Source organism: Neopelma chrysocephalum, unplaced genomic scaffold (assembly GCF_003984885.1).
Source record: "Neopelma chrysocephalum unplaced genomic scaffold, ASM398488v2 Primary Assembly neopelma1_97116, whole genome shotgun sequence".
Lineage (NCBI taxonomy): Eukaryota > Metazoa > Chordata > Aves > Passeriformes > Pipridae > Neopelma > Neopelma chrysocephalum.
In genome coordinates, this window is record NW_020925758.1 from 1,531,102 (window position 1) to 1,546,948 (window position 15,847).

General features: G+C 44.7%; 1 protein-coding gene across 1 annotated transcript; it reads left to right on the top strand.

Annotated features, from left to right (window-relative positions):
* The first annotated feature begins 784 nt into the window (after positions 1–784).
* Positions 785–15,132, top strand: SLC14A1 (solute carrier family 14 member 1 (Kidd blood group)). Its single transcript, XM_027671673.1, has 9 exons — positions 785–874; positions 6,448–6,622; positions 7,341–7,530; positions 7,967–8,095; positions 9,150–9,342; positions 11,110–11,257; positions 11,849–11,983; positions 12,946–12,995; positions 14,034–15,132. The coding sequence occupies exons 2-9, from the start codon at positions 6,475–6,477 to the stop codon at positions 14,208–14,210; spliced, it is 1,170 nt and encodes a 389-aa protein (XP_027527474.1). The 5' UTR covers positions 785–874; positions 6,448–6,474; the 3' UTR covers positions 14,211–15,132.
* The last annotated feature ends 715 nt before the right edge of the window (positions 15,133–15,847 follow it).

Consider the following 15,847-nt stretch of genomic DNA (forward strand, 5'->3'; position numbering starts at 1 on the left):
ATGAACCATTCTCTCCAGCACCCAGGTGAATTTGCAGGGTTGCCTCTCTAACTCATCACTGTAAAAGAGTCCTAAAGTGAATTATGCCATGGCTTAAATTAGCCTAACAGGTTTCTTAAGTTCAGTAGCTTCTTCTCTGCCCTTTCTCCAATAACTCACTCTCTCAATACTTCCCTCTCCAGCCTCTTCTCTGCCTTTCACAACACTTTCACAGCCTTATAAACCTCTTGAATATGCCACACTTCTGATACTCCAGATTCCTCCACTAAGCAAGGGAGGGCAGGTTAAAATTGATTTTCTCATATAGTTAATTAAAAAAAATTAAACAATGGAAGGTCACCAGGTCTTTCACTGCATTGTGTTAACAGAATTGTGTTTCTGAAAACTACCCAGAAATAGGAAAACTTTGACAGGTTGCTGAACACAAAATGTGCTGTGAGGCACATTTCCAGGTCAGAGTTTTGAGAGGGAAGGATGCTGAGTTGTGTTGGATAAAGAGAATAATGCTGGGGAGGTTGAGCTCAGGTTCACTGATAGTCCAGTTTAAAGCCTTCAGTCCTTCAGGTAGAGAAGAGAAAGACCTAAGTTAAAGGAGAATTAACAAAAAAAAAATACAAAGCAAAAAAAAAAGCGGTGGGGAAGAGGCTGTTGGCAAGAGACCCAGGACAGAGCAAGAGGAAAGGTGGAGAATTCAAAGGGAAACCTTCTTAACATTTGCTTGGAGCTCACCGAGTGGGAGGAGAAACAAACTAATTAGTAATGTCAGGACAGGAGCCATGCTAGCCTATATAAGCTGGTGAGACATTTTCTTTTTCCCTACTTTCCTTCTTTCCTATTCAGCAAAGCAACAGCTACCCCTGAGCTCATCAGAGAGGTAAGAGCACTCTGTTCATTCCTTTTAATGCACAGCAGTAAACATGCACCCTGTTACTGACTTGCCTGGGTCCTTCCTCTCCCTCAAAACACCTGACAAACAGCATTTGATCAGTCCTGCTGAAGGAGAACTGCTAAGGCTCAGAAGGAGCACAGACTTTAGGGAATGTCACAAGAATATCAATTATTGAGAAGCTTCTAGCAGGGCGAGGATTTATTAGCACTGCTTAGCCCAGCTGGATGAACCTTTGAGGAAAAAGAGAAAAGGAAAGAAAAACAAAATAACTGGAACTCTTTAACATCTTTTACTGCCTTTCTGTTCTGCAAAATGAAAAATGCCCAGATAGTAATAATACACAGTTAATGTGATGGTGTCTCTGTATTCCTCTGTCCCCGAGAGACACATCCCTGGAAACTGAATTGCGGATGGGCTTAATGAATATTTGAATCTGAAGGATAAGCTTTCTTTTGAACTAATACTTTGAAATATACCTTCTACGGGAAAACCCGAAGGTATTTTTTTTTCCCAGTGAGGGTCAAGTGCATTACAATCTCTCTGTTTGGAGGAGTGTGCTTGTGCACGCTCGTGCTCCTATGCATAACACAACACTAATCCAGCTTTACTAAACCCCTGGAAACAGTACACAGCCTGTGCTGGAACTGGAGTTCCTGAGAATAGAGCCCTTTCCTCCTATTGTGCTTGGACGCAGGAATTCCTCTAAAAACAGGCTGCACACAGAGCTGGCTGCCCGCAGACTTCACAGCAACAATTCAGAGAATGCGAGAGATACAATGGCCGCGATTGTGCGGTGGCAGGTCCTTGGACAAACAAATACCAAACAGCAACTTAAACCCTCTCGATTTACAGAGAAACACGGATTTTGGCAGGGAGAGAGGAAAATTCCAGAAAGAAGAGAAAGTACTAGGTAACTTTGCCGCATTTGCAGAGGGGAAAAAACAAAAGCCCAGCACCAGCTTGGAAGCGCCTGTTACCTGGGAGTGTTAATCGGCCAAATTAAAGACTCTATTCCTCTCCCAGCTGCAAGCACCACACCACTCTTACCGTGCATAACACATAACGGGTGTGTGACCGGGTTTGCCTCCACTTCAGCAGGTGAATAAAGGAGTGTTTGCAGGCCCTGACTTTGCAGGAGCGCAGCGGCAGCTTTAACGAGGCGTTACTGGGATGCCGTGGGTATGGCATGGGATGGCATGGAGGAAGTGCACACAAGTGGAAGGAAAATTGATTTAGGGAGACACAAAGTTGCACAACATCAGTACTTTGGCTGCAGGACATTTATTAACTCTGAAAAGATGGTTTAAAAAAAAACCAAACAATAGATTAGCGACTCGGCCCTGTGATGATTTCATCTGCATAAAAGGGGAACATCTTTCTTTTTGCCTTCTGTTTTGTTTCACGGGAAGCTCTCTCTTCCCATGGAAAAAAATAGTTTTAAATAATTCCTCTGCACTCACAGCATAGCACAAATCAGTCCTTGCACCACTGGGATGAAAATTACATTCAGACTGGCTCTGCCTGGGTTCTGCTGCTGCTCCTGTATCTCACCAGTTACACACCAGTACTGGGAGCCCTCACTGCACGGCTGGAGCACCTCTCCAGAGGTGCTTCGACCTGCCTGAGGACAGGACTTGGTCTTCAGTTAAGAATCTGACATAAAAAAAAAAAAACACTTTCCCAAACTAATAGAAATCAGGAATAATACAAAAAAAAAATTTAGCAAACTTACCCCCCTGCAGAAGCCAAGCAGCTTGTTCCCAGCTTCTCTGGGATCCTTTTGTAATTATTTCTATTTCCTTCCTTTGTGCACTAAGGAAAAAAAAAGGCACTTTGAGTGAAAACCACATGTTATCATAACTTCAATGGCAGGTCTTCAAAAGACCTGCTGCAGACTGGCCTTCATGTAATCCCCATCAGAATATGCACACTTGAGTTTGAATTAATATTCAGGCATCACTGTCTTAAAATTCTCTGAACATCTCCATAATTCTGAGAGAAGACACCTTTTGTAGTCTCCCCTTTCTCAAATACCTGCTATCACCTACTCCCTAGAACAAGGTAAAGTGTTAACAAATCATTAATCTGAGCAGGTGCTGCTTTGTAAAATGTCAAAAATTATTAAAAATGCATGAGAAATTCTATGCTGGTGCCAGTTTCGAAGTGGTTCACCACATCTTTATATTTTCTTTGGACAACTAAGTAGAAGTAGTGCAAGTCCTCCATGGTCCATGTTTCTGAACAGATGGGACAAGCCTCAAGGTGGTGGTGACAGCCAAATACCCTCACACAGGAGGCAGCCCCCAGGCAGCACTTGGAATGTGATTCACGGAGGCCACAAAGCCCATGGGGCTGGATCTGGGTCTTTACAGTTCCATGAAGACCCCATCAGAAACCAGAGGCCCTCCTGGCCTACCCATTACCCACCAGGCTGCTCTGCAGCCGAGGAAATTGTTCCATGGTGATTTTATTCTCCCTTAGCATATATACAATCATAGAATCAGACAATGTTGAGGGGTTGGAATGGACCTTAAAGTTCACGTAGTCTCAACCCACCTTGCAGGGGCACCTTCTATAATCAGGGAATAGTTTGGGTTGGAAGGGACCTTAAAGATCATCTCATTCCACCCCCTGCCATGGGCAGGGACACCTTCCACTAGCCCAGGTTGCTCCAAGCCCTGTCCAACCTGGCTTTGGACACTTCCAGGGCTGGGGCAGCCACAGCTTCCATGGGTAACCTGTGCCAGGGCCTCACCACCCTCTCAGGGAAGAATTTCTTCCCTATATCCCATCTAACCCTACCCTCTGTCAGTGGGAAGCCATTCCCTCTTGTCCTGTCACTACATGCACTACTAAACAGATAGGCAGGGTGAAACCTGATCCCTCTCCAGAGAGAATCAACCCTTGATAGACTGGGACTGTCCGGGGGCTGGACTAGATGACCATTAAAGGCCCCTTTCAACCCAAAGTATTCTATGATTCTATGATTCTGTGACACAATGAACATGAGTTTGACCAGCACTGCTGGCCAGAAGGTAACTGTGATCACCCCACAGTCCCTGAGACTTTGGATATTCCAGAAGGACAGGTATGCAGGGTACTGACACAGCCTTCGTCGGGGATGAAGTTTGAAACAGCTTGGTGGAAGTGACTCACCAGGTCACCTGGTGTTTTTGCCATGCCACGTGCGTTGAGCTGACTTCATTCCTGCCCATGGGAACCCAGAGCAAAGGAGTTCTGCTGGCTCAGTCTTGCAGTATGCACTTAGCTGCCTTTATATGGCAAAGCAATACATCAGTTTTTGACAAATTAGGGCCCTCAACTTGATGCAATTTTTTTTTTTCTCCACTGTGCAAGTGGGTCAGTGACTCCACTACTTCTTCACATGCACATTGCGCCCCACACTGCAGCACCCTGCTCCAGGTCCTCACTCAGGATGCAGGGAAACACCTTGGGCATAGGTCACACAGCATCACTCTGCAGTGCAGCAGCACTTGGCTTTGCAGGTTAGCAACAGGGAAGGCCTAACTAAAGAGGAAGATTCTTTAAATGGAAAATGTAAATGCACTTTCACCAAATGAGGAGCATTTATCTTGGCTGGAAATTTTGATTTAACTGAAAGTGCATCCAATTCACTTATTCCATTATTTCAGAATAAAAAATGAGAAAAGCGAAGGTTAATGAATCAAGGTAATGAATTATAAGTGAGCCAGGAAAAAGCCTTCCAGCACCAAGACACCATCCCTAGAAACGCTCTTTTCTCCTTTTCTTCCTTAACCTTTTTATTTAAGGTCCTTGCCTTTGTGTCCTCCACAAAGTCAAATTCAACACTCTTCTGCATACCAGTCCTGTAATCAGCCTCTCATATGGAACCTGTCCTTATATTAGCTGGGCTCTTCTAGAAAGCACAAAATGTCTGTTTCTTATTTGTGCAGATATTTGCTACATCCTGAAAGGTGACCACCAGTCCTCCTGTAACACACAGTAAGAAACTGGCCAGGATGTGCATTAACAACCCATTCCCCTACACAGACTCGGGGCTGCTTAACCACAAGCCTGGGTCTGGAAGTGTAACACCCAGGGGTGAGGCTGCTTAAGCTTAAGTGCCCAGCACCTGTGTTTCTGAAGTTTGGGTTCTCTACCTGAGCTACTAGGATGGCTTTTACTGAAGTTTCAAGTGAGTCAAGGACTAACTCAGTATTTATGTGTTTCTATCATCCTATTTAGACTATCAACCCCCTACCTAAATTCATTACTTTTTGCACAAGCCAGTACTCACCAGTGAGACCTGAAGCGGGTCTGGTTCTGTATTCACTCAACAACACACCTTGTCTTGTGTTTTCTTTGCCTTGGTAATTACCAAGAATTAGTCTTACTCTTCAGGAAACAGAGTACACTCCAGGGAAAGGTTTGGCTGTTCTTAATTTGCTGGCTTCATATTGAGAATTGGCTCTTAGACAAATAACAATTTGGCTATAGGACACTGTTCTTAAAATCCAGTGTTTACAGTTAGGTATAAATCTCTGATCCAGAGACTTACAGCCTGAATAAGCCTGTCTACAGCTGTATGAGGTGCCAAAGGGTTTTCCAACAGCTCCTTATCCAAAAGGACTGTGTCCCATAGGGGACCCCATCTCTGCCAGCTCTGCATGGATACCTCAAACACCTTATTTAGGCCTAAACACCTTTTTTTGACCTATAACAGTCCCCTACCTTATTTAAATCTTTTTATAGTACCTGCTAAATTTAATAGGTGTCTTTTCATTAGCCCCTTAGGGCTTCTTACTGCAGCTTCCAACATGTGGTCCCCTATCTTGTCTTGGCAGAAAACAAAGCATCATGACTGAGGCAGAGTGGAAAGCAAGCACTGTGAATTTGGCCTTTAGGCTCTTGAATCAGTGCTGGGTATTTCTAAAGACGGGCAGCTGAAAGTGTAGTTCTGTTGAGAAAAGAAATGTATGAATGCGTGTGAGTAATGAAATAATGAACATCCCTCAGGCTAAGCCCGTGCTCATGAGGAAGGCTGAACTGATCCCAACAGGTGACAGTACAGAGACCTATAAACCCAGCTTTAGGTGCCTGTTATTGATGGCTGATGGACAAATTCAAACTGGAAATACAGATTACGCAGCAGAGGAAACTTAATAATTAAAACATCTTCTTTATATGGGGTGGATAGCTCTATCAAGATGAATCTTGAGGCAGACTTCAACCTCTGTGAAGCCAGTGTCCTCTAATGCTGAAATGACCCTTTAAATCAAGAGCTGCTTGATTTCTAGAACACCTGGTGTAGCTGAGAAGGGTGTCAAAATCGGGTAAAATACCGTGACAAAAGGGTCGGTCATTCCTTGTGGTGTTCAAATCTATGACTGCATGGAATTCTGGAAGGACAGAGCATAAGTTCGTGGAGACACGAGAATCAGGTATGTCAGAATAAGGATTTTCCTCTTCCTGAATCCTAAATAGCACATGGTGAGCAATAATATGTGGTAGAGAGAATAAACACAAACTAGGGAGAGGCATTACAACAAACTGTTTTGTTTTCTTTTTTGCCTTGGATTTTACCAAAGGGCCAGAACAACAACATGGAAAACATCGTTGATGTCAAGATAGACACCGTGGGGGAAAGAAAGCCAATGAAGCAGAATCCACTGAGCAAAGGTGGAAAGAGGGTCTGCAAAGCTGTTGGGTACATCACTGGAGACATGAAGGAATTTGGAGCCTGGCTAAAAGGTAAAGCTTCTTCATCATGAATAATTAGGGATTCCAAATAAAAAGTACATCAAAGGAGTAATAACTAACTTCTCAGCTATGTGACTCAGGTCAAAGTAGTACAGAAACTACCTATAGCCTGATTTATATCTGTTTTGTAGGGGGAAAAAAATCGGCTTTGTGCAGAGATTCACATACTGCTTAAATCTTGAGGATGTCTGAGATGACATTTACCTCCCAACAAGCCATGTACAAACGGAATTTAGTCCCACAGAACATAGCCCCAGATGGTTATTCTGTGCTCTGCCATTCTTCATAACACTCCATGTCCTTTCAGCTGAGCAGTTTCTGTCAAGCCTATTGCCACTGTGAAGTTAAATTACACATAGGTAGGTGCGTTTGGTCCCCACAATAAATCAGCAGTGGGATATTCATACGATTTGCCATCTGAGCCACAGACATCATAAATTAGCTGGTTCATATGAATCCGGTCCAGGGTACTTTATAACACGGGGTTCTGGCAACCACGCTGTTCATCTCAGTTTTCCAGCTGTAAGGCTGCAGTATAGACCATAATAAATCCCAGTCAGGTTTTGCAGTCTTGTTGATTCATTGCTTCAGTCATGCTGCCAAGTCCCACTGCCAGAACTCTTCCTGAGTTTCAAAAATACATCCCGGAATCAGCACCATCTGTGTACCTTAGGGGGCTTGTTTTATTATTTAATTTGATGTCTTCCAGATAAACCTCTCGTGATCCAGTTTGTTGACTGGGTGCTGCGTGGAATATCCCAGGTGATGTTTGTCAACAATCCCCTCAGTGGGCTGATCGTCCTTGGTGCCTTTGTGCTGCAGAACCCTTGGTGGGCCCTCACAGCGTGTTTGGGAACAGTTGTCTCAACCTTAACAGCACTTATTCTGGGTCAGGACAGGTAAGTCCATCCTTTTCCCCCTCAAAAGCAGGTGGTCACTTCAGTGCTGACTTATGTGTTAAACACATGATTTGGATGAGAAACCTGAACTTAGTGGAAGGTGTCCCTGTCCCTGGCAGGGGGTTGGAACTAGATGATCTTTAAGGTTCCTCCCAACCCAAACCTGCTATGATTGCATGATCCAGCCTTCACTGGCCATGTATCTGGTCAAGCAGGACCAGACAGATCTTCCCACCTGTTACAAAGGGACAGTGGACTGTCCCTACTGAAGTGGCTGAGGGCACATGGGACTCAAATGTGCAAAACTGAATGTCAGTGGATGAGTCTGGGCAGGTCTTCATCACACAGAGTCCCAACTGCTTGGGGAGGGAGGGGGTGATGCAAGAAAAGCCTTCTCAGGTGAGAAGATTTCAAGGTAGTTGTTCCCTTCCCGCAGGTCAGCCATAGCAGCCGGCCTGTATGGATACAATGGGACCCTGGTGGGATCACTTGTGGCCATCTTCTCTGCTAAGGGAGACTACTACTGGTGGCTCCTGCTGCCCATTGCACTGCTGTCCATGACCTGGTAAGTCAGATGGCCTCTCTCCTTCTTTTTCCAACCCGTGAGTCTCCACACTGAGACTGAGCTGTTGTATTTCTATGCAGAGTCCAATGGAAAGGAAACACGACTAACATACTGCTAAATCCGTGTCATTATTTGCACTTTTGAACTCAAATGTAATCCAGAAACAAATAAAAATACCCACATAATCACAAATAAGCCCAGTGGGGAGAAGGAAATCGATGGCTGATCACACGTAATTCAATACCCTAAATGTGAGTCATATTGCTGTGATGAGTCAATTCATTTTTGTTTCAAGAGGAACATTACTTTCGCCATTCCCTATTGTCATCAACCACAAGTGTTCCATCTATTTAAGCCACCAAATAAAAACGTCATGAAAATTTACTTCTCCAGGCACAGAAGCTGTTCAGTGGTCCCAAGGCGTGATGGTTGACGCTAATCAAAACAAACAACTAATAATACTTCACTCATATATATGACACAATAATCCGCTAGGTAATGCGACAGGAAAAAATTTTGAAAGCTGGCCTTTGACCCCAAAATGTCTAGTTGCAGATTGCTAAAACCACGCATATAATTTGTCTGCCTGAAGTTCATGTAGCGTTATAGCCACTTTGATGTCAGCTTTTGCTTCTGATCCACAAGCTCAAGCAAGGGCACACAGCCACGTTCACAGTTCACTCAGACCTGGCAAAGGTGTCCTGTATTCAGTCCAGTTCAAGTGCTGGAAAGGAAAAAGGTGAACACTGAGACTGAGCAGGGGAATACCTCTATTAAATCATTGGATCCTGTCTCCTTCATGCTCACCAAATTCACCATATATATTGTATAACATGACAGGAATCTAGACATTTATAACTGCCTTGGAAAGGGCAGGATATTTATGCAGTGACCCTGTCATGTGTCTGATTTGATCAGAAAGATTGAGGAATTAAATAGCTTTAAAAAAAATAGGCTGAACTTGCTGCAGTGGGGTTTATGATTGGATTTGGTTCTGGTGGGTTTTTTGCCTAGCTGACCAGCTTCTAGTGAGACCATTTTATTCTTCTTTCAGCCCCATTTTCACCAGTGCTTTAGCTTCAGTCTTCTGTAAGTGGGACCTGCCTGTCCTCACCTTGCCTTTCAACTTGGCCTTGACCCTCTATCTGGCTGCATCAGGACCACACAACCTCTTCTTCCCTACAACTGTCATTCAGCCTGCAACAGCAACACCAAACATCACCTGGACAGATGCTGAAATCACAATGGTAGGTTGTCTTAAAGATAACAGTCTTCTTCACTGACAAATAAAAACACTACAGAAATGTATTATATTCCTTTATAGGATCACAGAATGGTTTGGGTTGGAAGGGACCTTAAACACCATCTCATTCCACCCTCCTGCCATGGGCAGTTGCTCCAAGTCCCATCCATCCTGGCCTTGGACACTTCCAGGGATCCAGGGGCAGCCACAGCTTCTCTGGGCAACCTGTGCCAGGGCCTCACCACCCTCACAGCCAACAATTCCTTCCCAATATCCCATCTAAGCCTGCCCTCTGGCAGTGGAAAACCATTCCCCTTGTCCTGTCCCTCCAGGCCCTTGTCCCAAGTCCCTCTCCAGCTCTTCTGGAGCTCCTTTAGGCCCTGGAAGGGGCTCTCAGGTCTCCCTGGAGCCTTCTCTTCTTCAGCTGAACACCCTCAGCTCTCCCAGCCTGGCTCCAGAGCAGAGGGGCTCCAGCCCCTGGAGCATCTTTGTCACTCTGGACTCATCCCAACAGGTCCACCTCCTTTGTTACTCCAGTATGGTCTGGCAATACAAAATTTGGTTCATAAGATGGCTGTTATCCAAAATATAAATGTTTACTCTAGGAATTAATATTTCGATAGCTGAAAAACACAAATCTTGTTGCTATCTTCCATTTGCAGTTGGATCTGAATCTTCAAAGATTCTCTAGAATCTAATTCCCCATTTCTGTGGTAACTAGTCACCTCCCCATAGCTAAGGTTGTGCTGAGACTTCCAGTTAACTCACAGGGTAATTTGGGTTTTTCACACAGAGTGCTTATAAAATTGCATTTTCCTAATTAGACATGAGCAAGCAGATATTACTATGGTAGAATAGTTACAAATGGGTGCAAGGCACACATTCATATATTTTTAATTTATATTCAAGTCAGAACTTCCCAAAGAAACATTTTACAGTATAACACTATAAACCATATAGATACGAGAGTAACTGCTTTTCCCCAAGGCTCAGCAGACTATTTTGAGGGATTCCCAGGGAGTGATTAAGAAAGGGAAGTTAATTGACACTAAATATCAACCCAAAAGTGACATTTCAGAACACTTACCATGGTGCATAATTTTATGGGGATCATAAATGGAAAAGTGCCTCAAAACCATCTTTAAGCTGTGACCAAGCTTGTGGGTCTCTGTCCCACCAACTCAGCAACTCCATTCACATTCCTCGTGAATCCCAATGGAGTTTGAGGTATATAACTAAATTTGGAATAAAGCCTTTCCTGACTTAAAGTCTCATAATTCTGACCAAGCCATTAATTGGCCATATCACCCTTGGATCTGCCCAGTCAGAGGGGAAGGGAATGTCCTCTCAAAGGCATCATCTACCTGAGCCCTTCCGTGCCCTGGGCTCCCTGTCATGGTTCGTATGGGTGTGTAAAAATGGCCAAGTCAGCAGCGGGTGCAAATACGATGAGTAAACCCTTTCACAAAATATTTATGTTTGATATTAGACCAAAAACTTGGCAGAGGAGCTCATGGCTAGGGAACAAGTCATGACTCATTTCCATTGAAGGGGCAACCCTGTGGAAATGCCCTGCCGTCTCCCGAGAGGCATCCGAATGCTCCTCTTAGAAAGACAGGCTGCATCCAGCAAATGCCAAACATGAAACTGGCCAAGAAAAACAGGTTAAAAACCAAAAAGTTACAACGCTGATAACAAATAACAAATTGTCTTGGGTTTGTTTGGTTTTTTTTTTTTTGTTGGTTTTGTGGGTTTTTTTAAATTCTTACAGCTCCTGCAATCCGTTCCAGTCGGTGTGGGTCAGGTTTATGGTTGTGACAATCCCTGGACTGGGGGAATCTTCCTGGTGGCTTTATTCATCTCTTCCCCACTCATTTGTCTGCATGCAGTGATCGGCTCAGCAGTGGGGATGCTGGCAGGTAAGGATTTGAATTGTGTCACAGATTTATATAAAAGCATAGAGAACAAAAGAGGAACTGCAATAAGCAGAGCACTTACAGTCACGAGCTTTTCTTCCACTGGAGAACAACTGGTTGAAAACAAAACACACATAGACTTCTGCTTTAAGAATTCTTTTGATTGACTTCCCCATTCTCTTACCTTGTTTTATGATGGCGAAAATCTTCAGAAGTGTATGTTGGGCTGAGATGAACTTTTACCATGAAATACTTAATTTCTGGATATGTTCTGGTGGGTTTAGGAGCAGGCTAATAAAAGTCATAGCCATCAGTGTGGATGTGTGGGCCCCAGGGATGCATTTAAGGCTCACACATGGGCTCATATGTCTGCTGCTGAAATCACATCACCAAATTCAGCTCAGGGAAATTCTGCCATGACTTCATCAGATTAAAGTGGCTTTGGCCTCTAGACTGGAACAACACAACCACAAATAGGAACTCCACGCACACATGCTGGCTAGAACCCTTGAAAAGCTGGATTCCTGCCATTCCTCCGCTGCTTTCACCTCTTTGGCCAAGGAATGACAACATCTTCGGCTTATTTTTTTCCAGGGCTGAGCTTGGCAACACCGTTTAGCCAGATCTACTCCGGGCTGTGGGGCTACAACAGCTCCCTCTCCTGCGTTGCTGTCGGGGGCATGTTCTACGCCCTCACCTGGCAGACACATCTGCTGGCGATTGCCTGCGGTAAGTACCCGATGTGTTCTCACCTCAGCCACTCTTCCTTTTGAAGTGATTCAAGAGGCATTTGTAGCAGAGGTGGAGGGAGCCAGATGGGCACCTCCAGGCAGGCAGATGGACGTAGGTGAGACTGACAAATGATGGAGCCGGGTGTTGGAGCCGTGGCTTTAAACGTGCCCTGACAGGATAAAAGCTGTCCTTTTATTTTCAGCCAAGAGCTGTGTTTAAAAACAAGAGATGTGGTCAGTGGACACTGATTAACCAAGGCCTTTGAAATTAGGTGATTCATTTTGAGACATTAATTGTGTTTGTTCTTCCATTGCTGGATGAATCATGGTGGGTTTTCCAATCACAGATACCAGCTCAGATTCCTTCTTTGAAGAAGGACATACCTAAACTTTGAGAAAAGTGGATCTCAAGATCAGTCCACAGCTGTAGTTAGACAGTACACATTCCCCATTCTATTGAAATGGATACCAAAGGCATGAGCTAGGTAACACAGCATGATTGAAGAATTATTTATAAGGCAATTCCATATGAAATTTCAATATCAGAGTGAGCTGGGAGTGAAACTGTTGTTCATTCAGTGCTCATATAAAAAAGATTTAGTTTTGTATCTCATTGACCCGCCTTCAAGCCCTAGAGGCAGGACAGATGAGGGTGGAGGGGTTATTTTCCTGTTTAACCCCATCCATCAAGCTACATACTTTCCATGTCAGTGCATTTTTCAAAAGCCTATGATTCCATAGTACATTTTTCATCATTCCAGTTATTTTGTTTGTTTGTTTGTTTGTTTTGCCCTTTCCATAGGCTCCAGGTTGGAGGGGACACAGTGCTAAAGAAAGAGCTGTTGAGGCAGGGTCATGATCACTGGTTGAGCTACCCAAGGCAGGGTGAGAGATGTTTGTCCTTGCTGTCCTACTCTATGAGCAACTGAACTCACCAGGAACTACCTTTCTTTTTCACAGCACTCTTCAGTGCCTACCTGGGAGCAGCAGTGAGCAGCATGTTGTCTGTGGTAAGTAGTGTATCAGTTAAGGTCTGGTTTCCAACAAGAGATCCAAGCACTGTATTTTTTCCTGGGTTGTCAGGCAAAAAACGAAGATGTGGAGAGGAATTCAGTCAAAGGCAGAAATGGTCTGGAAGAGGGGTTGTTATCTGCCCAGGGGGGTGGTGTGATTCCCATTGGAATAGGTCAGTTAGAATCATCACTTATCACTTTTCTTCCTCAGAGTTTGAATGAGGAAGCTCAGCTCTCAACACTTATGAGATCACAGAATCACAGAATGGTTTGGGTTGGAAGGGACCCTAAAGATCATCTCATTCCACCCCCTGCCATGGGCAGGGACACCTTCCACTATCCCAGGTTGCTCCAGGCCCCGTCCAACCTGGTCTTAGACACTTCCAGGGATGGGGCAGCGACAGCTTCTCTGGGCAACCTGTGCCAGGCCTCTCCACTCTCAACTCTCACAGGGAAGAATTCCTTCCCAATATCCCATCTAAATCTGCCCTCTATCATTGTGAAACCATTCCCCCTTCTCCTGTCACTGCAGGCCCTCTCCAGCTCTCTTGGAGCCCCTGAAGGCACTGGCAGGCTGCTATAAGGTCTCCTCTCTTTCAGATATTTACATTTCCATACTTTGTGCCTGATACGTTTGAGTAAGGGCATTCCACATGTGCAAAGAAATACTACATTTGGGTTTAATTTCCTTTCTCAATTGCTGAAGGACAATCAGTACAACAGCCCAGAGAAAAGTTGAATGCTTCTGGTGTCCATTCCTGCCTCATCTCCACCAACTCCTGCCTCATGTCCCTCCGAGACCAAGGTAGATGCACAAAGAGAAGGCAGCCCTCTCACCAGAGCTGGTAGATATTGCAGGCTAATGCACAGTGTCAAGATCGCATAAAGAAACCCTGTCTCCCTAGGGAAAGGCTCAGTGCAGAACCAGGTCTAGACTTCCTTGAGAAACCTTATTCCAAAGTGCCTGACTCTGGGTTTTATTCAAATAAAAGAAAGACACATAGCGAATAGGTGGTTTGCTGTTTTTCTTTGCAGTATGGGGTGCCATCAGGAACCTGGTCTTTTTGCTTGTCTGCATTGACTTTCCTGCTAATAACCACGGCCAACTCTGCCATCTACAAGATGCCACTCTCCAAAGTCACCTACCCAGAAGCCAACCGAGCTTATTACCTGAAGATGAGGAAACATCAAAGGTCTTCCTGCGAGGCATAAAGACCCAAGAAAAGAGATACTTGGCAGACTTTAAGGCAAGACCACAAGGTGTTTCCCCAATAGACTGTGATTTGTGTGCTACAAAGTCAAACACCAGCTTCTGAATGGAGAGACCTTTTCCACCACGTCTTGTTCGTTCTATTAGAACAAAATTTCTATTAGATAGGACTGTGTTGGAAGGACCTTCTCCCAGACCAGCCTGTAATGATTTTAAAGCACATATGTCTGGAAAGACACTTGAATAATAAAACAATGGGGAAATCACTTAGAAGTTGTAAAGAAAAATCTCTTTGTGAATGTGAAGGCACAGCAATCAGATGCAAAGCAATGAAGAGGATCTTTCAGCATCTGAGGGGACTCCTAATAAATGGCTAAAACCAGCTTATGACAGCAATAGGATACATCTTAGATAGCTTCATAGTAGCAGAGACGTGGAATAAAGAGTACCCTTTGCCAAGTATGAAATAGGTGGTGAAGAATTCTACCTGGAGGACCTCTCAAGCCTCGTGGAGAGAAATGTGCCTTAGCAGCCATCAAGCATAAAATGGGGATGATTTTCATGATTTTTGTTTTAATCTCATGATTTTTCTTAATACTTGAACCTGGTGATGGGTTAACAAAGGAGAGGACAGCAAAAAAAAGTCACCGCTGTCCCTTTCCTGTGCAATAAAATGGGTCTGTTCAGTCTATGAAAAGTAGAACCAATTTGAGGTGATCTCCTTGACTTCCCTCCCTGCACTGTCCCCCTCAGACCACCAATACCAAACACAGCAAAATGCTGCTCTGTCCCAACCTCCTGCTGGTGCTCAGGGGGGATTTCTGGCTCTCTGCAAGCCTCTGACAGGAGGGTGCAGCCTGGGGGGGTTGGGTTCTGCTCCCAGGGAACAAGGGACAGGGTGAGAGAAAACATCCTCAAGTTGCACCAGGGAGATTTAGGTTGGATATTGGGAAAAAATTTCTTCACTGAGAAGGCTGTCCACCCCTGGCACAGCTGCCCAAGGCAGTGTTGGAGTCCTCATCCCTGGAGGGATTTAAATGCCCTGTGGATTTAAAAGGCATGTGGGGACATGGGTTAGTGGTGGCCTTGGCAGTGCTGGTGGAGTGTTTTGGAGAGGGTGGTCTTAGAGGTCTTTTCCAACATAAAGGATTCTATGAAGCTGCTGCTCTGCCATTTCTCTCTGCCCCCCAATAGGAAGGGGATGGTTGGGGGACCAGAGCAGCAGGACTCTGCAGCAGACCAGCCACGTCCCACCTCTGCACAGGCTCCCAGGGGGAGAAGGGGAGAAGCTGACCCTGCACCCAACAGCACTGGCCACCTCATCGGGCATTAACTCAGCCACCTTTCTGGCTCACAGAGATACTCCATGTCATGGTGAAGAAGGTATCTTCACCAAAAATACTCCATATCCTAAGATCTTGCAGTTGGCATGACCCTTCATGCAGCAACGTTATTCCGGGAAGAGCAAATCAAACCCTGCTCTTCTTGTAGCAGATGAAATAAAATCCAACCTGTGAATAGTGCTACTGATGATTTTTGAGCTGGAGGGGGAGGGGAACCACAAAAGAAACCTGTTGTTTTTCAAGCATCACAGAGATCTGAGTGTAAAATATTTGGGATGAATAGCTGGCAGTATATT